The sequence below is a fragment of the Enoplosus armatus genome, chromosome 3 (genome assembly GCF_043641665.1).
Source record: "Enoplosus armatus isolate fEnoArm2 chromosome 3, fEnoArm2.hap1, whole genome shotgun sequence".
NCBI lineage: Eukaryota > Metazoa > Chordata > Actinopteri > Centrarchiformes > Enoplosidae > Enoplosus > Enoplosus armatus.
Genome location: NC_092182.1, coordinates 7,321,194 through 7,346,956, shown reverse-complemented (window position 1 = coordinate 7,346,956; position 25,763 = coordinate 7,321,194). Strand labels below are relative to the sequence as shown.

The 25,763-nt window shown below is 43.8% G+C and overlaps 1 protein-coding gene across 1 annotated transcript in view; it reads right to left on the bottom strand.

Annotated features, from left to right (window-relative positions):
- The window catches only part of lrig1 (leucine-rich repeats and immunoglobulin-like domains 1), a 33,573-nt gene extending 8,677 nt beyond the window's left edge, over positions 1-24,896 (bottom strand). Inside the window, exons 1-9 of the mRNA XM_070902428.1 lie at positions 24,694-24,896; positions 13,609-13,680; positions 12,567-12,641; positions 6,578-6,715; positions 6,165-6,308; positions 4,927-5,070; positions 4,307-4,450; positions 2,424-2,567; positions 188-268 (exon numbers count right to left, since the gene is read on the bottom strand). Coding sequence (XP_070758529.1) covers positions 188-268; positions 2,424-2,567; positions 4,307-4,450; positions 4,927-5,070; positions 6,165-6,308; positions 6,578-6,715; positions 12,567-12,641; positions 13,609-13,680; positions 24,694-24,896 — 1,145 coding nt within the window. The remainder of the gene's footprint in view (positions 1-187; positions 269-2,423; positions 2,568-4,306; positions 4,451-4,926; positions 5,071-6,164; positions 6,309-6,577; positions 6,716-12,566; positions 12,642-13,608; positions 13,681-24,693) is intronic.
- Between the last annotated feature and the right edge of the window lie 867 nt (positions 24,897-25,763).

The window sequence follows — 25,763 nt, the reverse complement described above, 5'->3', positions numbered from 1 at the left end:
TAAGCGTAGCTGGCAATGAAGGGTGCGTCGGGATTTGGAGGGAAACTTTTGGATGCAAGAAAATTGAGAAAGCTCATTTCTCTGATTGTCTGTTTTTGAAGAACAGCAGAGAGGGATGAAAAGGAGGGGTGGATGGTGAAGGAAAGGCGGGGGGGAATTAAAAGAAAAAACTAGGGGAGACACTCACAGCTTGTTGAGGCTGTCCAATCCAGAGAAGGCCCCGTTGGTGTCCTCTATTGTGCCCGAGATGTCGTTATGGTCCAGCTCCCTGTGGAGAAAGAGAGAAAAGGGGATAAGAAAGATGGAAGGAGGAGAAAAGAGACAGGGTTTGCCAGCGCTGAAGCGTTTCACAGCCCTGGCAAAGGCTGGTCTGGAAGTCACGGGTTACCCCTTCGCCCACACTCCCTCCCTACATCACCCTCCCCCCTCTGCACCTGGCCTTAAGAGCCCCTCTGCCGCTCTGCACTGCCAACCAAGCGCATTCTTTCCTTGGAGGGGTGGAGAGTGTGCATGTGCGCTGGTGTGTCGCGGCAAACCCAGCGCAGGGAAACACATGTATAATTCATGACGGCATGGAGGGATTGGCGGGAACACAAAGCCTTGTGAGAGACCAAACATTTGGGTCTGTTCGGCCGATGGCGGCAGGTATGGCGCAGCCAAAACCAAAGCCAAGAGTCCTAATGAGGTTAGGAGGCGAGCTTAGCCATGGCTGGGCAAAGACAAGATGGATTCAATGACAAGAGAGGAAAGAAAAAAGGGCTTCTTTTAGAGCGTTTGGGGGTTTCCAAACACTTGTTGAATGCACTTCATTAACCCTCGCAAGGTCTAAGGAACTACCTCTGTAGGTGAAGCCACAGCTGCAGAGGAGCTACCACTCTGCATGGTTATCAAAAAGAAAAACAACAGAGTCAGAGGACTCAGATGAAGCATTAAAAGACTTTCTTTCAAACTTGAGAAAGGCCTTTGAGGTTGATGGTCAGCCACACCCTCCACCATCTCCACAAAAGCCCCCTCCGCTTCTCCTCCCCCCTTTGCTTTCCAAGCATCTCTTATCCCCCTCCGGTTCTTTTCAGTCTCTTTTGGCCGTTGTCTTAGTTGGACTGGACAGGGGCTGCCAATTTCCTACTCTTTCTGGCTGGCTGGATGTGAATGGCCGTTGCCTTGTTAAAGCAAGGCCAGTGGTGGGGGCTGTAGAGCAGGGAGACCGGAGCACGGAGAAGGGGGTGGGGGCACCCGATGAGCCAACGACCCCCGTGGCCGAATTAGAGGGCAGGCTGGCTTGTTTGGAGCTTTCACACTCCGATGCAGGCTCCAGCCCCATGCCAGCACGACCAGCAGCACAGGACCAATTAAAGCTCCCCCGGCTCCTTTTCAGGGCCCAGCCTATGCCTGTCCTCCCCTCCACTGATTAGATTAGGCCTGCCTCAAAAGACACAGAGCGCAGGAGCAATACAAGAGAAGGAGAGAAAAGATCATGCAAAATCAACACAGAGATAGGGTGTGTATTGAGGGGTAACAGAATACACTTAGGATAACGGAGGGGAAGAAATGGGCATTAAGTGAGCTTTAAAAGCCAAAAGAAACAATGTGAGCAATTAAAGACAAGAAAGGAAGACATCAGAAATGGGCTGAGATATGGCAGTCACACCCTATATTTCCCTCTGTAGCTAGTTATCTCGCACCCAGTGTGCCAGCAGAGAGAGGCCTTATGTGCCTTGGCTTGTTACCCAGCTGTGAGAGAGAGAGCTTGTCTAGCGAGCTCTGGCACGACTCTCCTCTCTGGCTCTCTCACCGGGAGGAGGCACAGCCAAGAGGACCTTGGTTAGGAACCAAGACCCCCAAGTCTTTCTCCTGGATTTATCCCCTGACTTTCTCCCTTTCACTCCCTCCTTTTCTTTCTTTAGGCCTGTTTGGGCTTCTCGTGCGAAAGGTGGATAATCAGGAAAAGAAACCTCTGTCCTTATTCGTGGCTTCGAAAAACGGGGAAAGATCTCGAGGGAGTTGAGCAACATAGAAGTGAGATCCAAGTTTGTTGGGAACAAGTGTTCGAGGAAAAACAAAACCCCCAAAACAAAAACCAGACAAAAGCGACAAAGTGAGAAAAGAAAAACAAGGAGTTGCCACAGAAACTACGACAACAGTGCTGCATGAACACCTCATAAAAGTAAAGAAAACTCCTCATGAATAGACATGAATGCAAATAAGATCAAACCTGTCTTGAAAAGTAAACAACTCCTCCTGCTGCTTTCTGAAGTCAAATGAAGGGCTTACGTAAGCCTAAATATCAAATATCACAGAGGCAAAGCCAATATTAAACATCTTAGCCTTACTGTCAGCAGGAGCAAAACCATAATGAGTGGGTTGTTGGGGGTCGTTTGGGGCTTGGTAATGGCTATTGGAGGAGGGGAGGTGGGTGTACTTACAGAATGCGTACTGCCTTGAGGCCTCTGAAGGCTCCCTCGGTGATGTGGCTGATGGAGTTGTGGCCCAGACGGAGAGCGTGGAGATCCCCCAGCACAGCCAGACTGCCTTCATCCAGACGAGTCAAGTTGTTGTACGACAGATTCCTGGAGAGAGAAACAGAGCGCAAGACAGACAGAAGAGAGGACAGAGGCAGACACAGAGACGGAGAGAAAGAGAGGGGGAAAAAAAGGGGGGAAGAAAGAGAAATGTTCTGTGTGAGGTCTGGAAGGAGATGACAGGTTGGCAGAATGCTGAGGCAGCTCGCGACATCATTATACTTAAATTTCTGATTCAATGTCCATTTGCCACTCTGCGATGTGTTTTTCCATTGTGCCTTTTTCTTCACTTCAAGATGTTAACAGAGAATGGGCTTAGCAGACCTTAGAGCTCAACCATTTGACAGGGAAGAAAAGAAATCCTTGGTTGGAACTTTACATGGCTACAACCTCCATTTATAAGCCTACTTGAGCATGTGGTAAACCCCAGGGGAATATACTGTCACTCATGGGTACTGCAGCCCTCAAAATGTTACTTATCTTCATATCTAGCCTTTTTTTTCTTACAAGGATGGAGGAAATCCAAATGGGATATGAACAGTACTTGGATTTCCACGCAGTTTCACTTGCATTAGGAATGTGGACAGAACGAACATTAGGCTAGTAACAAGATGACACCTAACTTGTGGACATTGTTGTTATAAGTTGATCTACTTGAGAAACAAGTGAAAATGAAGACTCAAAACTTGTTTAAATGACTTGTAAGAATGTTTTTGATAGCATGCATATAAAACTCTTGATAAATCCGGATTATAAATGACGATAAATCCAATAATGGTAGCTTTCAATCAGTGGGCAAAGGCGGTATTGTGTATTTTATTGCCCTCTCTGTGGCCCTCGCTGTCTGTCTCTTTGGCCAGGCCTGAGGTTTGCTTGACCAGTCATGTGTGCAAAGACACCCGCCCCCCGCCCCGATGACAAGCTCGGCCCGACCCATTGGGAATGCAATAACAGCCTCCTCATACAGACGAGTCACTCTCTTCTATCAGTCACGGGGGTCATCATAACTCTAGATAATAAAAATCATATAACCGCTGGCTGGTGAAGCGCCGGGGAGGATGATTCGGGGATGGCGCTGGGGGCAATCTGTCATTCTCAGACGTGCGCACAGGAAACAGCATGGAGACACACAGAGCAAACTGACATGAACGCCGTCTACCGCCTTTATCCCTTCTGACTGTTACACATAAACAAACATAGATGCCACAGATACCCTGGGCTACCTCGCAGTTAGCAACGCCTCACCTGAGCGAAGCACTTTACAGCAGCAATACGGCAGTCATGTCAACAGAACAGGAGAGACTCGCAAGATAACAACTCCTCATTCGCTAGACAAAGGCCGTGAAGGCGACCCTTCAGTGTAATTACCACAACACGACCGGTAGAGGATTACACACTGGTTTGCCAAACGCCCACGCTTCAGAACGGAGTACAAAAACTCTTGTCGAAGGGCTTGAGTGCTGTTGAGCCCAGCTCTAATTATGGGATAAACAGGCTTATTCTGAGAATAGCGTAGCGTATTGAGTGTTAAAGCACAATGTCATTTAACCCTGGGGAAGGTAGATGGATGATATGGATGGGGGTGGGGAGTGTTGGATTCTCAGGCTATAGGACAAGTGCTTTAGATCCGCAGAGACAGGCATAAAAAAAATGATTTAAAGCATAATTTCTCTGCAGTTGGTGTTAAGTTTTAAATAAACAACTTTTACTTTTAAATTGAACGGTGTCGAGAGGACATCTGGCACAAGAGTTTGAGTGTGCAGGCTGATTTAGATGCTAGTACTCACAGTTCCCTCAGCTTCTGGCAGAACTTCCAGCCGTCAGGGTTGATGCGGGCTATAGAGTTGTTACTGAGGAACAGCTGCTGAAGGGAGGTCAGGCCGTACAGGGAGCCACTGTTCACCTCTGTCAGGCTGTTGTAGTCCAGGTGCCTGCGAGAGACAAAAATGAGCAAAATAATAATAATGAGTATTACCAGGAAGCAGGAAGTTGACACAATGGTTTACAGGTAACATGGTGTTTGGTGGTAATTGTTGTGCCCTGAAATGACTGAACTTGCAGCAGCGTTTCTGAAAAAGCGTGAGGCAATTTGTGACCATTACTGTGTTATTTAGCATGTAATTGAAATAATATGTAAAAATTGCAGGCCAGCAGGAAAAGGTGTGATTGCTGCTATAGTGAGCAATTCCAGGAAGTACAAAAAGATCTTATTCTTATAAGATTTGGTCGGTGAGTATTCCTGTAATACTCAGTAACTAGTGCAAAAGTAGGATTATCCCATTAGTTATGTGCTGCAGCCACACTCTATAAATCAGAGTGTTCACAAATCGGTCACATAATGTATAATACTTGTAATAAATATATTATTATGTTTGTGTATTGATGCTGTTTCAGTCTTTCTACATACAGGACTTTCATCTTGGCCAGGTCCCAGAAGGCCCCGTCAGTCAGTTTGCTGATACTGTTTCTTTGCAGCTTGAGAACCTCCAGGCTGGACAGACCCTGGAAGGTGAGACCCTCCACCTGACGGATACGGTTCCTGTTCAGCTCACTGCAGGGTGGACAGACAAAAAAATAGAAGATCAGCACTTAATCATACTTTAAACTTCAAAATATTACCCACATTTCAAAGTAGGAAAAACATTTTTTTCTTCTGACTGAGGAATGTTTTGCCCTCATTCTACATTAACATCCATCACACTGAAGTCAAAACCAAAGATTCCTCTAGCCTGCACGCTTCAGTTGGAGCATTTTGTCGTGTTTAACAAACCCCCAGCTTAACAGGCATTCCTCAGTGGTGTCCTTTCCATCTGTGGCATGAGACCAACGCTACGAACAAGGGTCAATGTGTGACCCAATAAATTAACAGTGATACTAAAAGGAGATGAAAAGGCAACGTGGTACAAGATTTTAAACACCACAGTGAGTCCCTGCATGCAACAGTGAATCTGTACATCTAGTTTGTGTGTGTGTGTGTGTGTGTGTGTGTGTGTGTGTGTGTGTGTGTGTGTGTGAAGGCTGTAAAAAGCCCTCAGGTTGACAAAGGATAAACATCCACACATCTCTTGTGCCTGAAGTGCATCACCACTAGCATGTGCAGATACAATGTCACCAGGGCTACCTGTCCAACAAAAGACACCTGGGGAAACTACTGGAGCCACAATGGGGGAGCCTCCCATTAAACGAGTTCCTTCGCTCTCCAGAATGGAGGCGTTGAGCTACAAACAGGTCGACCGCACAGCTACGCTGGAGGGAAGTTTGATGGAAATAATGGAGCGCGGCGTGGGGAATGAACTAACCACTTTGGGGGCATGGAAGAAGACAATAAATCACCGATAATATGGCTCTGGTGTTTACCTAGTCAGACCTTATCCACCCCCAGAGGTATAGCTCACACTAATGGCGTTTCTAATGTTAAACACACAGAGCTCGATCAACAGACACTGCAAACTCCTCATCATTTAAACTCTTGATTCTTTCCAATTCTGTCTCCAAAGGCTCTACTGGAAAAATAATTCGTTTTCAGCCTAAACACAAATGTCAAAAATATAGTTTTTGCAGGTCGACCTGTTCTGACAGATAAAATCACAACCTTGTCAGCACACTAACTGTGTTGTAAAACTGATGAAATCCAGTGGTACTCACAGCTGGGTGAGCCTCGGGAGCTGGAAGGCTCTCACGGGGATCTGGCTGATGCGGTTTCGGCTCAGTCTCAGGACCTGTAGAGTTGAGCCCAGATGGTCCAGAGCTCCGAGCTCCAACACGCTGATCTTGTTGTTGCTCAGGTACCTGAACACAGAAACAGCACATTGTGACATGAGAGATTTGTAACAAACATCAAACACATGAATGGCTTTATTTCTGTTTCTGTTGAGTTATTTTACAAACGTCTTGTATGCTGTAATCAATTTAACCCCCGTATGTTTTCATTAATACACATGGATACAAATGTTAGGGTTATTGTGTGCACTGTCTGTTTTATTTTATTTTTCTACCAATACTGACTGCTCAAGATTAACGTGTTCTGTGCCACAGTAATACTCAGAGATTGTACTTACAGGTCTCTGACTTGGAGGCCCGCAGGAAAGCAGTGCCCTCGGAGCTCAGTGATGTCATTATTGCTCAGGTCCAGGGTTTCCACAGAAACCAGCTCTCTGGTCCGCCTGCCGTCTATACTGCGGATCTTATTATGATGTCTGGAAAATAGAAAAAACACACATAAAAAGGCATTAGGTGTGGTTGGAAATCCTTCTCACAGACCTACAACTCTACCCTACCAAGTGTCCATATCATTATCTCTGAAAATATCAACTTGTGTCCTTTTCCCATCACCCAAGGGAGCCACTCCAAATCCCCCGGCTTCTCTAAACCCACTCTCAGGCACAAAGCAGAGCAGAGTACACAGAGCAAAGTGGTCTTCATCCACCACAAAATGTGTACTTTAAGAGCTTCCAAACAGACGCTGGCCTTCTTTAAACAATTCCAAGGACACCTGTGCTTCTGAACAGAGCTTAGACGCAAAATCTACCAGATTGATGGGGCCTTGGTGATCAACCAGAGCCACTTGAAGCGGGATTTCGCAGTACTTCAGTGTGTGATGGAATGGAGAGATAGCTGTGTGGTCCTGATCTACCAAGGACAAAGGAGTGAGAACTACTGACCAGATAACAGAGAAACAAAACCTGAAAAGATGCGACAAAATAATCAACACTATAAATACACTTTTTTAGCATATCACTGTTTCTAGTTCAGTTTACTAAACTGACTAGAAAAACACAATAATCCAACCATCAGATCTTTGCTGTGTGTCTATCACAGCCAAACACACACACTCACACAAGCACTAAATCACGTGTCAGTAGAGCACAAAGAAGGCCACAGGGCACACAAGACAACCAAACACAGCTCTACTCTACTACTGCAAACATACACAGACAAATGCACACAGTAGGTGCATAGTATGCAAAGCAGACAGAAAGGTAAACACAGAATACTCAGATAGACAGCCGTCTTGCTACACCAGTGGCCTATGTGTGTGTGTGTGTGTGTGTGTGTGTATACGTATATGTGAGTGTGTTAGGAGTCTGATGGCCGGTGTTATCTGAGCATACATGAAAGCCTTTGCTGGGTGACACATTTGACACATGCCTGGGTGCTAACTAGGGATGGGAATTTCATTAAGTATCACTTTCATTGACCCGAATGGTAAAAAAAAAAAAAATTATAATAATAATATATAAATATATAATGCCGAGTTTACCCAAGGCACAAATTGTAGCTTAAACAAGTGTTTTTGATATAAACTGTATCTACTGTATATAACTAGTCAGAATTCCCAACCCTAGTGTTAACATCACTTTTCCTTCGCGGGTCTCCTCAACTCATTGTCTACCCGTGTTGGACTAATTCATATGACACTCTGGTTGACATAGACTGCAGGCAAGAGGTACATCAGGCAGTGCATCACATCATTATCTTATCAGAGGTTGGGAAGTTATTCACTTGTCTAGCTTCGACCCCTGGCCTGCATTACAAGTAGAAATTTTAACTAAATCGTATATATCTTAGGATCAATTCTCTTCACCCATAAAGACTTTGACAGCAAAAACTCAACAACAAACTCAGCTTCCTTCTTAATTAAAACTCAGCATTGTTAGTGTGAGTTAACTTCCTAGGATGGTGTGTGTGTGTGTGTGTGTGTGTGTACAACTGTGTTTGACAGAAAGAGCAAGAGACAGAGCAGGTGTTCCACCAGTCACTCGTCAAAACAAGGTCAGTCCCTCCTCCCAATCTAGCCTTCAGCCAGATGGACCCACACACACACATATTTATTGGTGTCTGAGAGGAGGAGGGGTCACGCCACAGTGGCCCACCTGAATAAACAGTGGCAGAAATGGTTAAGGATGAGCCATGCAAGCACGCCTGGGCAAACACGCATACACACACATAACAAATGCACACATGGGACAGAGCAACAGACAGTGGCTACAGTGAGCCTGAGCAAAGGAGGGAAGGAAGGAATGGTGGGAGAGAAAGGGAGGGGGAGAATGAAGGGATGAGGTGGGGTCAACAGCTGGTGACCTTTGCTGGGAAAAACAGATCAATCTCAAACTGGTGGGAGAGGTTGACCTCTCTCACTCTTTCTCTCGCCCCGTTCTCCTTCCACTCAAACCTAATTCCCTCTCCTCTCCTCTCCCCCTCTCCCCCTCTCTCCCTCCCACAGTCAGAGCCCAGCTGTGTGTGAGAGACAGATAAAGCCCCAGCGCTCAGCATGTTTGAAGTCCACACATACAATAGTAGCGTTTATAAAAACTGATTATCATACGGCCAGTGACATTTCTGATATAGAGGAGCTGGGCTCACTCTTGTTCCCTTTGATGTCTGGGGGTCTTATTTCGCCTTGATTCCACTTAATTCCAAATCTCATTACCCTGCCCCATTGACCGTCTGATTATCGCGAGCCTGGCTCATTTTGACACTTCTTTTGATGTATGGAAAGTGCATCAGCGGTTTACACTACCAAGCCCATTCTCCCGTTTCCAGTGTCATCTTTGGGGGCGATTGGCGCTTCCCGTTTGAAGCTGGCGGTCGGGACAAAAGGAGAATTATTTCAAAATCAGATCATCCAGCGGGCCATATGATTTCTATCCCGAGCTGTTTTAAAGGCCCTCTTTGATGTTGACTGGACAAGCGATGAGCACAATGGGAAAGTTTGTGCTGCTCTGCTCACTTTGACAGTGTGTTTTTAAAAACTTTTTGATGACGCTTTTTTTTTGCCATCCTGCTGTGGCATTCTGGGAGTCTGTGGGATGCCACTGGGCTCGCCAAGTGCATTTTGGGACTGTGTGAGCCTGACATATGGTCTTTGGTTAGTTTGTCAGGAGCTTCTACGTGATCACACGACTTCTGTTTTAAATTTAAGATAAGAGACGCATCTCAGAGCTCTGTTGTGATTGGTTGATGGACATTGAAAAAAGTGACAGTGATCGGAAAGAAGAAAGAAAGGAAAAAGAAAGCAGGGGAAACAAATCCAGCCCACTCACCTATCCCTTCTTAGTCGACCTATTCCTATTTTTTATTTAGATACAAAACTACTGTACTTCTTTATAATTTTGTATATTGTACTCCCACAGGAGTAAGTCATTAAGTTCTTTGTAAGTGAAAACTTTCAAAGATTCAGAATCAGATAGTGCTGAATAGCCATGTGCTGATAAGATTAGTCTGATGATTATCTTAATCATCAACAATCTTGACAGCTGCTGAATTAACATGAACATCCTCAAGCAGTATTACAATATGTTAATAACTAAAAAGTTTTTTTTTGTTTGGAAATCACATTTCCAATGAATATAAAATTTCAGATATCTTTATGACAAAAACTGTTTTTTGTTGCCTGTTTTATTGTGTTTCTGCTGACAAACTATTGACACCAATATGATAAGTACTATGTATAACTACTGGCATGCTGCTCTATTCAGTCCAGTGTGTGGCATAGTAGAATAATGACTGAAATTAAAACTGAAAATATATTAGAAATGTTTGTCCTTTCCCTGGTACCTAGTTTGCCCCACACCGCAGAAATTTAAACTTAACTGAACATTTAGAAAGCCAGAAATCCTGGAGACTTGTGGTTTACTTTAGCTATTTAATGTGTGTAATTCTACAAACATCAATCACTTTGTCATTTCCATCAGACAGTGCAAACCTCGTCAGCAACGAGCAAACTGAACCAGCAAACACTTGAAGACTCAGAGGCAATCAGACGGTAGCAACCGCATACAATCAGCTCTCAGCCTTTTGGAGAGTTCACTGTTGGATGGGGGGCTGAATACAGATTCTCAGTACATTTGCTTGTGTGTGTGTGTGTGTGTGTGTGAGAGGGTGTGCGTAAACCACTGTCTCACACAAACTTGTAGTCAGACGACATTCCAGACTATCTCAACCAATGGCACAGGAACAGTGTCCTGCAGTCTGTACTGCTGCCTCTGCCAGGGCACATACACAGAAACTCTCACACTCCAGAGGGCTTGGTGGTTGGCAAGGGAGACGAGTGCATTGGATTTACTTTTGGGAATAACCCTGAGCATGAGCTCACCTCTCGCTTCCCTGTTTTCCTTACTTTGACCCTCCATGCCCTCCTACTGCCTCCTCCACTACTTCTCCTTAACCATTCCTCTTTTGACATGTGGTGATGTCACCCTGATCTGACACTATTCACATCCCCCATCCCTCCCTCCCTCCCTATTTTCTCATCCTGCCTCCCCTTCTCACTGTCACCCATTTTACTGTAAGCCATGTGACTGACAGCTGCAGCTGCAAGTGCTTCAGCAGGCCTTCACTTCAGCTGTGTGGCTTTGTAAAGATCCAACCCTCCCTCCAGCCTCCACTCCCATCAGGCCTGCAGGCCTTCCCCTAGCAACAGGCTTCAAGTCAGGCCAAAAAAAGACACCCTGATCATTTGGAGGGGCTGCGACTCTGCATAGTTTGTGAAAGTAAAGGTGAACTTGCTCCCATCTGTTTTGTATCAAAAGCAGAGTGAACAGGAGTTTGTGCTAAACCCTACAGATCCAGACTGATAGAAAACCTAATAACACACAATAATAACAGCTCTAACCCTTTGGAAACACGACTAACTTTAACAGTTGCTTAATGAAACCTCAATCCTCCTCTTACTAACTGTTCACAGCTTACAGGACTGTTCTGACCACATTAGTGCATGATGACAAATTCTGAGAAGCAGGCAGATGACACACAGGGAGAGGCGAAGGTGTGACTCTCCCAAAGCGCACCACTGAAAATGATATGACGATGACCAATATTACAGGAAACCTGCAGCTGCGTGCTTTACTACCAGTCAGTCAGCCGACATGCTAGCAAAGTGTAAAAGAATATACACAGGGTGAAGCTAAGTTTCAGGTTGAGTGAGATGTAAGAATGTTCCCTGGTCACACGAGGGGAAAAAACTATGGCACACTGGAAAACAACATCCACCCAACAGATGATTCGGGTGGAACGCTGTCACGATTGAACTTATCCCACTGTGTGTGTGCGTTTGTGTTGAATTGGAAACATACCAAGAAGCATTGCCATTTATCTTGTTATAAGAATAACGAGCTTTCAGATCAGCTTCAGCCTTTTGATTTTTATGTTAGGATTATTTAGCTATAACCTTTCATTGTACTGTATTTGTTTCGTGTGCCTTGCATTCCTTTAGACATTCTTGAGCTTCATTGTCACACAGAAAATTATCGGTGCTGAGATAACAATGAACACTTAAATAAAAGTGTTGAATGAATAATGAGGTCTGGCTCGTGTATGTATGGTGTTAACCATTTCTTTAAGTAGCAGTACCTCTATTATTACTTTATTTTAACTTCAAACTAAAAAAGGTATTATGAACTTCAACTGTATTGCCATAATCATAGTATTTAACATGAGACATTCCTGTGCATTTCCATCAAATGTTTAATTGACTGGCTTCCAGACAGCCACTTGAATAAAGATGTCAAACTACCACTTTCTCACCATGAGTTTCCCTCAACAGTGTAAAAGTGAGACTGTTGATGGACTACCGAGCTCACGTTTGTGACATACACAAGCGCACTCACGCCCTTCCCAAATAGGGCAGTAAATCTCCAGTGAGATGCCAGTGCAGGCAGTCCCCACAGGCACAGTTTCACAACTGGGAGGAACCAAGTTGGAACTATATACGTGCTGACGCTCCAAACAGCCAGCGCCGCTCACTGTAGACAAGACCACATGGCCGGCTAATAAGACTAGTCAGTTACTTGACCACATACTAATCGCTCAAGACAGAGCTCCATATTTACGCCAACCGAGCTCAAGTGGAGAGGGGATTTTTGATCAAGAGTCCCATTCATTGCTAATTTCACATTAATGCACCATTACTTCTCAGATGCAAAGGCGTATGGATCCTCCACAGATGTCAAGAGACTATTTCAAGAGCATTTCAAAGAAGCCACTGACCTAAGAATACAGTAACAGAGAGCCAGAGCCATGTTGAGCAGTAAATGGGGAAGTACTCACAGGTAGAGAGATACAATCTTGGAAGCAGCTCGTCCTAAATCTGGTATGGAGGTCAGCTCATTGTGGTCCAGCCGCCTGAAAGTGACAAGCACGTATAGTAGCAAGTTAGAGAACAAAACTGTGCCCTGAAGGAAAACACAAGAATGCGAGGTTAGAGGCATTTTTCAAAGCAGTAGATGAAGCAGTAAAACCTTTAGTGGCCTTACTGTTGAAAATAAACGTACATTAAAAACATAAAAGTACAAATTCTAATTTGAAATCTCAAATTTAGACACAAAACCAGAGCCTGCGTCAAACTAAAGTTACACTCAATGTTTGTGAAGTTGTACTTGTAATTTCTACATGCTACTACATGCTAGCTGAGATGAAACAGTGTTGCCGGGGCTATTCCACATGCTCCGTCACATGCAGCTAAATTCAATCATGCCTCGTATAAATCAAAAAGATTTCAAACACAACTTGTCACGTCTGCCACAGAGCAAGTAGCAAGTCATCCTTTTCAAAACCAAAAATAACATGGGAGTAAAACAGATGTCGAGGAGCGTATGACTGGCCGGCCGGCCTGCCAAAGATGTCACCAGTGTGTGTATCACCAGTTAGCTCGTGTATGTGTGTGTACGTGTCTTGTGTACTGGCGCTGAGTGACACCGAGCCAAGCCCTCTCCTCACCATATAAAATATTTACAAGGCCAACGTTGGCCACAGTATCGGGTGGTGGAGGGGAGGCTTAATATAGAAAACCACCACTTTATTCTCAATTGGACTTAGTTCAAGGCAACACACACGAGGATGCTACCAGGAAGTAGAGTGGCAGGACGTGAGTCAGAATTAAGTCATTGATAAAAATGTATCACAACTGACACTCACGGATCAAAAAAGAAAAACTCTACAGTCAGAGTTTAACATTTTAAACACTCACAACAGAGAAAAAGAGACTGTAACGGCCAAACACACGTCAATTATAAAGTGTTCAGGTGTTTGCTGTCGACTGCCTCAATGGAAATCAGGTGTATGTGTGAGTATTTCGTGGGTGACTACTTACAGCTCTCTCAAGTTAGGAAGGTTGTCAAAAGCTTCGACACTGATGGCGGTCAGCTTGTTGTGGCCAAGATTTCTGCAAAAAAAAAAAGTTGTAAATAAAAAAAGTATGCCTAATAGCAGACAGGGGAGAGCAATTAACGATCAAAATATCAGCAGGCGTAACAATATTTTTCATAACTTTTATTGCATTTGTCATAGCCATTTTTCAGTAGTTCAAATAAGGATCCTGATCAATAACAACAATTATCTCTCCCATTTGACAAACAGCCTCATCCGTCCACATTAAGTATGCCTGAAAACACTGCAGTACATCTATTCAGCCGGCCTTCAAGGAGGGCCAGATCAATACTATCGATACAGAGCGTCTCTCTCTCCTGGCTCACTTTCCAAACATAACCCACAGGCTATTCATCTGCAGCAGTCAATTTGCACTTTAGACTAACAGTGTATTTAATAGCTGGCACTTGACTTGTACCGAGGCTTATTAGAGTGATTTGTCTAGTGATATAGCATTTCCACCGTCAGAGAGCAGGCGAGAAGGGGGGGCTGTGTGTGTGCACCGAACACACATCTGCATTTCAGATTGAGCTTCCCACGCCATATGAATCAAATTTATTTCACGCATAAACAAGTGCCATCTCTGTCTCACACACACACACACACACACACACACACACATACACACACACCTCCTGCCTGGCTGGCATGCAGCCTGCCTGTTGGCAGAGAGGAGGCTGTAGTGAGAGTGGTGTTTGTGTTTGTGTGGTGGGGTTAGGCGAGGCGAGACAAAGGGAGCCCACAGCTCCGAGCCGCCTGCCTCCCGCCCCTCCATCCCTCTGTCCAGACGTGAGAGACGGCCCAGGAATGTTTCACAGGCCTGCCGAAAGATGGCTGCTTGTTCCCAGAGACTGGGGACACTTTTACCTGATGCAACACATTCCTCATCCTCTTGTCCCACTGTGGCCTTTAATGACGCTGTGGGGGGAAGGAAAAGTGTGACAGAAGCTTTTACTTCATGTCATTGATTCTTCACTTTAGAGAAAGTAGGCAAGAAACTTATTGACTTTATCGAATACTATTTATTCCTATCCATCTCAATCTCAGTATCACTTGACAGATTTCCCTTTCTTGTCTTCTGCGATTACAGATAATCAGATAAAGTCTCCCTTCCCAAATCTTTCTCCCTGTGTGCGCAAGTGTGTGGCGAGATAATAGCAGAGCATGTGTCTGCCCTCCAGGCGCAGGCCTGACAGAGAGGTGTGCATATGTGTCTATGCTATGATCATTTAATGGGGCACCTCCCATCGCAGCAGAGATCACTAAATTGTCGTCCCCTGCAACAGGAGGCAATTACCTCGTTATGGTGAAGCTAAGTGAAAAATCACACGGCTTTCCTATGGGCCGCCTCTGCCTGGAGGTACATTTATTCAGCCAACACACATCCACACAAACACACACACACACAGCTCAGACAACATGAACTTGGGAGAACGCCGTCATCTGGAAGAGCAATCACTACTTTTTATCGACCTGCTTTTGGCACGAAACAGGTCAAGGAAGTCTACTGGTGAACCTTGCATTACAAGCAAATAAAGATTTATCCAGGAACATCATGTCTAAAGAGCTTTTTTAGCATTTTCAAGGTAGAGGAAATTGGCTATGCACATATGCAAAGGCATGAAAGTCAAAGCTTAAAAAATAAAGAACAGGGCACAACAGAACAAAGGGATGACTAACAAAAAAAAGCAAGTCACGTTTGAGAGACAAACCTGCCGTACTGGTGCTAAAGGCCACAGCAACAAACAAAACGAGCCCTTTGTGTGTGTACGCAAGCATGCATGTGCCTCTTTCTCAGTCACCCACAGTGTTTACACAACTGAGTCTTTTTCCCTCCATCTCATTCAGACACATTTATTTTCTTGCCTATCAGATTAGATAAGTTTCACAGCGTTTTAACACCTACTGTATGAGGTGACAGTGATAACCCCCCCCCCCCCCCCCCTCCGTGAAAGGAGGGGTTTTGGAGGGGAGGAGGGGGGTGGGTGCTAAGCGTGGTTAATGCTTTCCAGAAAGTGACCTTACAATCATGCAGTTTCTGTAAGAATTTGTCGAGCCGGGATCAGAAGCCTAGAAGTCATTAGAGTTTGGTTTATTTTTTACTTTGAGAGATGTAGACACCAAGACCAGCAGAGACATGCTGAGGAGAATAACCTGACAAACTCTACACCACGTGCAGAGAGCAAACCGGCGATGGCACAACAGCTTCCATAAGTTTACATCATATCATTCAACCAGCCGGAAAAAGGATGTATGGTTGAGGTGGGAACCCTCCCTGTGATTAACCATGGCAAACACTACAGAGCAGTTTGCCTTAATGCTTCAAACACAGCATTCCTTTGTATGCTACAACTAGTTTGTACAAATGGGCAGGACTGTTTGACATTAGTCAGCGGGATCAAAATCAAAAGAACTCTCTGCCAGGTACTTAACCAAAGAAAGTGTGTGATAATTTCAGGCTGCATGTTGAGCCAAATACTAATTTGCTTGTCCCCGAAACGTCACATGGTGGTATAGCCGAGCAGACTTATTTTTTCCGTTTTTCACATGTAGTTCTGTCCAGCACCTAGTATTCATCACGTTTGGATGTGTGTGCTTTTATAAACATTTTCCAAATACAAATGTTCCCACTAAATTAAACTGATCTGACAGCCATGGTGAGAATTCTGTACATTGAATTAAAAGACAATTTAACAGAAGTGCTAAAATGTATTAATTATTACTCTTGCACCAAGTTGTTTTACAAGTATCATTTTAATTTAATTTATCACTTCATCAATTTGTTATAATGTAATAATTTGTTATAATAATCAAATAATTATAATTATATAACTAACCACAGAAACATGCTGTGATTATTCTGGTGGCACACTCCAGCCTCCATTCAGCACAGAGTTCCTCTGAAGTCATCATATTCAAGTTAAAACTGTATTCACAAATACAAAAAACAGGCCTCATTCAACATTTACTGTCCATTCTATCGCATAACTGCACTAGCCAACATTTCAACTGTGTTCTAGCAAACTGCTAGCCATCAAAAGGTCAGCATAACCTCTGTTCTGTCAGCAGAACTGGAGAGACATTAAACAAGAGGGCAGCTGGAAAGAGGGCCGGTCTGGGATAAAGAGGTGCAGTTACACTCCCACCTTCCAACCCCACCCAGCCGCCACAACCCAAACGCCTCCCCACACATTAAAAACAATAACCACAAACACTGAGAGGTTGTTAAATATCAGGTGGAAAAAGCTTCTCTGTGGAACGTGGCAGAAATTTATGGTGCAATAATAATAATAATAATAATAATAATAATACCACAAAAAAGACAAATAGAAACAAATAACCAACCACCTGTTGCTCTGTGTCACTAGTTAAACAACCAGTCAGTTAATGAATCACAAAATGAATGGATGACGATTTAGATAATTAGATAATAGATTTAGATTAAGTCATCTATCAAGTATACACAACAACTATTTGCTAGTTTTTCCAGACATGAGGTCCCTTGCTTTTCTCCCCTCACTATCATCATAAATGTGTACAACCTTGGTTTTTTTTGGTTTGTCTGACAAATGTTACTAGTAACTTGTGAGAGGCATTCATCTACTACTGGAAGGATACACGAGAAATCTGAGACATTAGCTTCAATCTGAGCCTACCAGGAAAAGAAAGTCTTCAAAAGACAATGTGATAAACTCATAAAAGGCCCGTCTGACTAAGCAAACTGTCTAAGGAAGAAAAATAGGGCTCAGCGCCTGCAGTAGACCGTCATCGCTGGACCATGTAGCTGATCTGACATATAAAACTCATTAAAAGGCTTTAAAAAATAGCTGTGTTATGGGTGCTGTGGGAGTAGAGGAAAGCTGGGAGTACAGGAGTGATGTCATAGCATATGACACTATGCTTGTAAGTCAGCACACAGTCTGTGTGTGGGAGAGAGGAGATATGGGGAGGGAGGAGAGAGCAGGGACTTACACATACAGCAATACATCATCATTATCTTTCCCATTTCTATCAGAGATAAATGCAGCGTGAACTTTGCTCGCTGAAAGTGTGAAGTGATGTCAGTGATGAGCCTTCTGTAGTCCAGCTAGGAGACAAAGGCCCTTTAATGTGGTCGATTTCAGAGTATCATAAAACTAGTAAAATAATAACCTGAGTGTCAGGGGGCCAGACACACACACACACACACACACACACACACACACACACACACACACACACACATACATACATACATACATACACACACACACAGTACTCTTCCTGTCATTAAGGGCCAGTTTATAGCCAGGCAACTGCAGTGAGAGTGTACACAAAGCTAAGACCCGCTCCAGGCCACCATTTTACACACCAGTTACACAGAGGAAGGAAACAGGCAGAACAAAGCCAGTATCTTATCAACTTTGGCAAGGTTAAAAGCAAAGATTTACAATAATGATAAATATGATGAGCAAAAATCTGGCAAGTGTAAGATCTCGAGAGGGTGAGGAGAACTTAGGTGCAAGATCAGAGAAATGTAGCTCCGATGGGATCAGCATATTTCACCATTTGCATTACAGATTCCCACCACCCCCACACACACACAACTCAACAAAGGAGCTGCTCCAGCCTTTGAAATCGGTCAGGCTAGGAGCGTGACTCAGTTTCTGAAGTTTTCCGAGGCAGGAAGGCAGGCCACACATCTTGGGGCCATGTGCGCCGCCATTCTTCACGCTGCTGGTTCGGGGTAGACGCAGGGGGATGGAGCGGGGCACTCCAAACAAACAGGGAGCTGGTTTGGGAAAAGGGTCCGCACTCACCCGAGGCACTGCATGAACCCACGGCCAGGCCTAACGACGCCAGCCTGGACACTCCAGATGAGAAGCACAACAACAATCATGCTGTCCACACACTAGATCATGGTCCTGCTTTTAACACTGGATTCTAGCGTGATAACAATGTAATTTGTTACAAATGGCGCCAGGCTACTTCATTATGAGTAAAAGGAAATGAGTGTCCCCAATTAATCTGAAAGAATAACATAAATACTGTATGTCTCTTTAGTGGAGCTATTGTTTTAGTACTGCGCAGACAGCTGACCCTATGCTCTCAACTTCAAAGGGAACAAAAAGACAGGATCATTAGTCAATTTTTTCCAAATTATTGTTTATTTTACTAACAGAGCAAAATTCTGCAATAATTACACTCCAGCCAGTGGTGAAACAAGTGTCTAAATCTTTACGATCTGAGGGCATGTGAATGTGTGGCTGTCTAGACAGTGGAGCTCTGATGCTCCTTTCTTTTCTACATTATCAGAGAGTACAGAACGGTGTTGAAAAAATGTTTGGCCCAACTTAGCACTTCTCGAAGGACCGCCTGTTTTCTGGGGAGAAGCGGCTTCACTTGCACAGTACCTCTCTCCCTCTCTGTCCAAGTCACGCTTTTTTTTTCTGCTAACATCTTCTCCAGATTTCCAAACTCTTACCAGATGTAGAGAATTCACAGATGATTCATCGATCAAGTCCACTTTGTAGACACCGACATCGGGGGAGAGGGAAAGGTGGAAAAAAAAAAACTTGGCGCCCTAAAGTGTCTTCACAAAAGGGCCATCTATTCTGCTGACTGGATTCCTGCAGAATGACTTGCGGCAGCAGCTGTTTGATTGTCATTAAAGCCAGTGCGAGGCCATGAGCTCACTCCATATCTCCATGTTAATGTCAGACTTTATCTGTTGTTATTAGAGCAGGGGCTCAACCTTAGCTGTCCTTCCTAATTTGTTCACAGCTAATGTTTTGCATGAATCACCTCAGTTAAAAAAAAGGATTTACAATAAAAAACAAATTGCTGCTTTAAATTTCAATACAGGAACTCCTTTTACTTTTACTATCCAACTTAACACCAAACGGCCTGATAAGGGAGGAAGAAGTGAAGAGCAGCTGATAAAAATCAGTGCCAATGATAATATCACCCTAAACCCTTCCAAACGCTCGAGTTTGACTTTAAAATATCCGCAAGAGGACAAGCGAGTTTCAAGGCTAGGGAAACTATGACAATAAACAAACTTGGTATAATCACCCTCAATACCACAAGATTACAAGGCAGCGTAGCGAGAAATGCCCTCAAAACCGCAAGAGGCTCAGCCCTGCTGAGAGCTGCTGCTGCATCTCTGCCCAACTGCTGAAATGTTCACCTGTTTAAGCAGGAGAAGAAGCATTTCTGCAGTATATGTTCATTCAACAGCTAGTCCTTCTATCAATTTCAAACTTACTATCAGCAGAAATGATCATGATAGAAACGCAAGCTTAGTCCTACTGGGGAAAATGATTTTTGCATGCTTATATTGTGCTTGTACGCCACAATGTGTGACAATATTTGACATGCAAGCAGACTGTCCTGTAATGTTTCATTTCCTGTGGGGTTTTCTCAGAGTGTTACAACATGTGTGACAGTGGTTGAGGTTTCTGACCACTGACAGGACTTTCACCAAGTACTGGAACCAGCCTGAAGGCAGCAGCGGCAGCAGACCATGACATTGACAAAACACTTCCATGCAGTGGGTGGAAAATGCCCCCTCCCTCCTCATATTCCCCCAGAGGTGATCTATAGCCCCACCCCTCTGCCAGTCCACAACCAGCCAGCTGAGCTCCCTGCCCCTGCCAGGAAACCACCAACACAAACCCATTTCCTGAGGGCAGAAGCCAAAACCAACTGTTGGGGGTGGTGTTTACCAATAAGGCTGCACTGTGTGGTTTAAGGCAACAGCTTGGGGTTGAGTCGCAGCAGAATGTTTGGTGTGCACCAAACATTATGGCCGACGCATTGGGAAACCACTTGGGAAATGCTGGGTTACAAAGGGAGCCATTCAAGATGAGGCTTCTTCTTACTTTTCATCAGAGTTGCTGCAAGCTGGTGATGCAAGAACTCAAGATTGACAAATAGAAATAAAGACAACTCCTATACAAACTGTAGCTTTGTATAACAGCAAAAAACCAAAAGGATTTTACAACCTCACATGAAGAAAGATAGAGAGACGCTGGCAAACAGACACCATGCATCTGCTTTATCTCTATCAAACCACAGCAATCTCAGGCAAAATGAGTAATGCTCATGCTTTTATTTAGTTGCAAAATCCCATTACGCCTGTGGCACTGTGGGCAAAATGCTTTTTATACACATTAGCAATGGCTGTAAATAAGATAAGGCACCACTCCTGAGAGGGAATATGTGACTGTGTGAGAGCAAACTTGCTTTGAATGTTATTAGGCTATTCATCAATCAGAAACAATGGACAAACATCTGAGGCTGGTGGTCACTTTGTTAAATGTTAGAAGCACTGATGTAAAACAGCAAAGGATGTGTTTGCGAGAAAGAGGCTGAAAACACGTGTGGTCAATCACAGGGATGGGACAAAATAATAAATAATTGATCAATTATTAATACACTGTAGTAAATTATTGTTTTTCTTCTTTAAGGGCATGTTCCACACTTAGTCAATCACACATCTTCCCCACAACCCTAGTTGCCCTCAATCTCTGTTAGCTTGTTTGTTTCCTTGATTCCTCATCAAGGCTGCTTTCTCACCGGGGACTATTAAAATCAGGGTCCTGAAGGGAGATTATTTTGACAAGTGGAAAGCATTAGGGCTTTTCTTTCTTCCCCTTCAGCCACAGGACTGCTAGGGCTGCTACTGATGGATAAGCTGCCAACACCTACCCTCTAGCCACCTATCTCCCCTGGACATATGTTCATCAAGGCTCCCAGAATGACTCCTACAAAGTGCTCTGAAAGCGACTAAAAACATTGCAGTAGTGGTGAGGGAAGTCACTGCTGTTGTAGAGGTATTTTCTTGTTGACACAAAGAGAACGAGTTATCTGTGGAGTCTGTCTGTCACAGCAATACATTCTAGACAAAATCGTTTAACGAAGAAGCTTGTGGTAATTTTAAATAAAAGAGTTTGGAATTTTATATTTCCATGTGTGCGCATGTTGCCAACATCATTTGCCACCTGCACAAAAACTCCCAAAATCACTGCAATGCTCCTACAACCTGGAGAGATGATGTCTCTTCCTTCTGTGAGCTGCTGTATAAAAGGCAGGGCCTGAGGTAGAACTGCTGCGTTCATTACTGTAATCCCAATTTAAGAGCCTGTATTAAGATAATTGCAACAAATACATGACAGCACAATCCTTCTTCACCCACACAAAAGGGTGGGAAATTTCCATTTATTTTAAGCTGGATTTGTCCTCTCTGCTTAAACTACCTTCATTTTATAGACAGTAAAACAGAACACAGAGGACTTTAAAAGTCTGTAAGTAGTTGTATATAGCAAACATATATGTACGACTAATTGGGGGGGGCCTCTTGTTGATTAAAAACTGCAGCCACACATGTTTTAGCTGCTTATTTAACAGTCAAATCCTACAGGTGATTGAGGTTACTGCGATATTCCTTCAAGCCTTACATCTGCATTATGTAGAGGAGAGAGGAAGGAAAGCTGACCGAGGTGACTTGTGTTTACTGACACCCACAAATATTGTCCACCAGTCCCTAACACCACCACTGCTGCTGCTGCTGCTCCCTCTCAGGGGTAAACATAACAGAGACAGTCGATTCCACACTGATTTCACTTGGCTCAGATGCCTGAAGGTAGAGTCACACAAATGCACTTTGTTCAAAACTAAGGCCTTGTGCAAACTGACACTCTCAGCCAGCTCTACAGAATAAAAACTGTTGTTGTGGCACTGCACGATAACCCTGGATATATTGCCATTTGCATGAATACCACAGTTTCCCTTTCGTCTGTGAGTAACATATACCCACGGGCAGCACACACACACATTATTGTGCAGAGGCAGCACTCAAAAAACTAAAATAACAACTTCCAACCCACAACACAAAAAGTACTTTCACCCACTCAAGTGGACAGGACTTGGCGTAAGGTGCCTTATAATGGGATCACACCGGGCCACAAGTGAAATTGTCCATACTTGTCTCTTTGGGTTTACAGTAATCACCAGCTAATCTGGCCCGTTTGCAGAGCCCGGAGGAATTAGAGCTGGTTTCCCTTTGAGTTACCTGCCAACATAATGTGACTATCTCAAGTGGTGTGGAAATATGCAACCTAGGTGTTTTAAAAGATAATTCAAAGCCATAAAGCCAATCCCTTTGAAAACAACAAGATTGCGGGTCCTTAAATCTTGACCGATAAGGTTCGGCCAAGATAACAGAGGCAGACATGGAGCGAGACAGGGCTCACGCAGGACTGTATCTTTACACAAAGCAATAGGTTAAGAGCAGCTGTTTCCGTTGGGACATTTGTCCCACAGTAGTTGTCCATTGTCCACAAGGACAGGAGGAGCAGTGTGTGTCTGCGTACATGCATGATAAACAGCGTCTGCACTTGAACTTAGCTAAGTGGTGCTTCAGGGCAATGAGGCTACCCGGGCACAAGTGCTGTTATTCATGTTTTTAGAGGACTTTTTAAAAGTTGCATTCCTCACTTCCCTGGGGAAGATAAACCCGCCTAACACAGGAACCTGGGAGCCATAAGGAGTCTTTGGTCTTTAACCCCACATTCCCAGCAACACACACACACACACACACACACACACAAACAGATGCTGAAAATTATGTAACAAGATGCCTAATTGTCACAGGATTCACAGTTGCCACTGGACATAGTGGTTGCAATATACAGCGAAAAATGCCAAAATGTTGATTGAGAGGACAGAGAGATGTGTTGTCTGTAAATAAATGGTGTCATTCAGCTTGACAAGTGCTGGAGTTCCTTAAACATTGTGTTTCTTAGACATTGGAGGATTCCATAAAGAAATTCCCAAAATTGGCTAATTTCCTAAACAGGGTTTCAACTGTTGTCAGTCTTATCCTGAGGAACCAATTCTTCATTTACAAGAAATTCAATTTGTGAACTTTGGCTAGCAACACAGAAACAGGAATTAGGGTAATACATGTCATAAATCTGACTGAATAAAGCAGAGGTTTATTTGTTATGACATGTCCGGGTCTATTTGTTTACTCACCCTGAGGGGACAGTTTGTTAATTCTAACATTGGAAGCATTAATACATTTTTAGATGGATACGTTAATGCACATGTCTAGTATCCATGTCTCCAAAACTATGAAAGATACCATAATGTACTGACTGCAAAAGATGGTAAGTAACTTTAAAATTAAGATACATCACACTAGGAATTTGATAAACACAGAAACATGTTTTAAGGGGATATTAAAGTCTGACACAATTTTCAAACTGACAGGACCATTTAAAACACAATAGAGTTATTTTCCACAATATCTCAATGTGCCCTTGAGCAAGGCATTTTAGCCCTCAATAAATGATGTCCATTAACAGCATAACTCTGCATCTTCACACCTGTTCAATTGCTGTAAATACAAGTCTCAAGCCTGATTAAATGCGGGGTTTTTTTAAAAGTGGCATCACATAATGCTGAAACAGACAATAGACACAAGAAAACTACATTTGGCCCACTGTCAAACTCAATTTCGAAACCATTTTGCATGTTGTCCTCTTGTGAAAGTTGAGGTGAAAACTTAATTCATGAATTGCATAAACAATCCTGTGTGTCAGCAAACAGTGCTGGTGGTTTGTTGTTGCATTAGTTTCCAGAGTGGGGTGCAGGGACCTTCGGGAGACTTTTAATGGGGTATGGGTAACCCTAATCCCAGCAAAATGAGGGGCAGTTTAATTGTACTCCTAAAACTTACTCAAAGTTAGTGCTATGAAGAGGGAATACACATAACTGCTCTGACAGCTGGCTTCACTGTCCCTGTTACAGTTGACAGACAACTCAAAGGAGAACCACAAAAATCTTCTCAGACGGGATTCCTTGAGAGAAACCCGTATCAACAGGGGTCCATTGCCTAATTGGTATTTACGTGTGTCTTTGACAAAAAAAAAAGTTTTAAACGTTTCTATGTTATTATGCACTTTTCATTTATTTACAAACACGGTTACCCCGTTATGGGCTGGTCAATAAATAGGCAAGGGCAACTAAGCGCTTTACTTACAAGGAAACAGTCCGGACTGGAAGGTCCAGAGGCGTAGCTGTCAGCTCCACACTGCTACAGTCCACCGAGTCTCCGCTGCAGGTACAGTTCTGGGCACACGGCAAGTCTGAACTCAATCCATAACTGACGAACAGTTCGACCGACAAAATTAAATAAAAAACAGAACGAGAAACATATCCAAATCGTCCCAGGGACGCCGCCATTTTGTATCCAGTTTTAATAGCGCGGCCGCTGAGCTCTCTCCTCGTACCCACAAACTGGAGTATTAATGTAGCTTCGGAGAGACTGAATGCCCTTTATAGCACATTAATAATCTTCTTGTAATACAGAGGCTTGTATGAATGACTGTGGTAAAACGTTTTCCATCCCAACAGCAGTCATTTAGGACACAAGTTCCCAGTCCAACTTTCTCCTCTGTTGTCCGACGCGGGCTAAAAATCAAAGGTGATTCACAGATTAACTAGCGACAGTAGGCTACAGCGAACTTGTGTGTCGCCCTGAACTCCAACTTAAATTGAAGGAGTGTGTTCATGAAGGCCTTAAAACTACTTTATCGATATCATAACTGCTGTTGTTGGCATGTTTGAAAACATGCAACAGCAAAATATTACACAGGGCGCCCGGATAGCTCTCAAAATAAACTGTTGATCAACGGAGCAGCAACAAAACTGTTTACAAACTAGCTAAGCGGTTACACTCTGACTTCTGGTGGTGTTGTAAAATGTCCACTACAAAGTTGAAGGTGTAGCAAATAAGTTAAGACCCGCAGGAACAGTGCCGAAAACTCCAGCGATGGTCTCTCAAACTGAGCGCTGCGTATCGTCCAAATCTCACCAGCACTTCACCGCTGTAGCCGAATAAATCCAACTTTGAAATACACACAGTCCGTTCCAGCAGAACTCAGCCAACAGCTCATCAGGTGCAGTCTGTGGTCACAATATCTCGACGATCCGATTAATAGCAAAATAGAGTCCCCCCTCCTTCCGACCGTGTACCACCACCATGAGTTTTTTCCCTTGTAGAGTTACTTTTCCTTTTTTTCTGGGACATCGTTCCGTAGTCCCACGTTG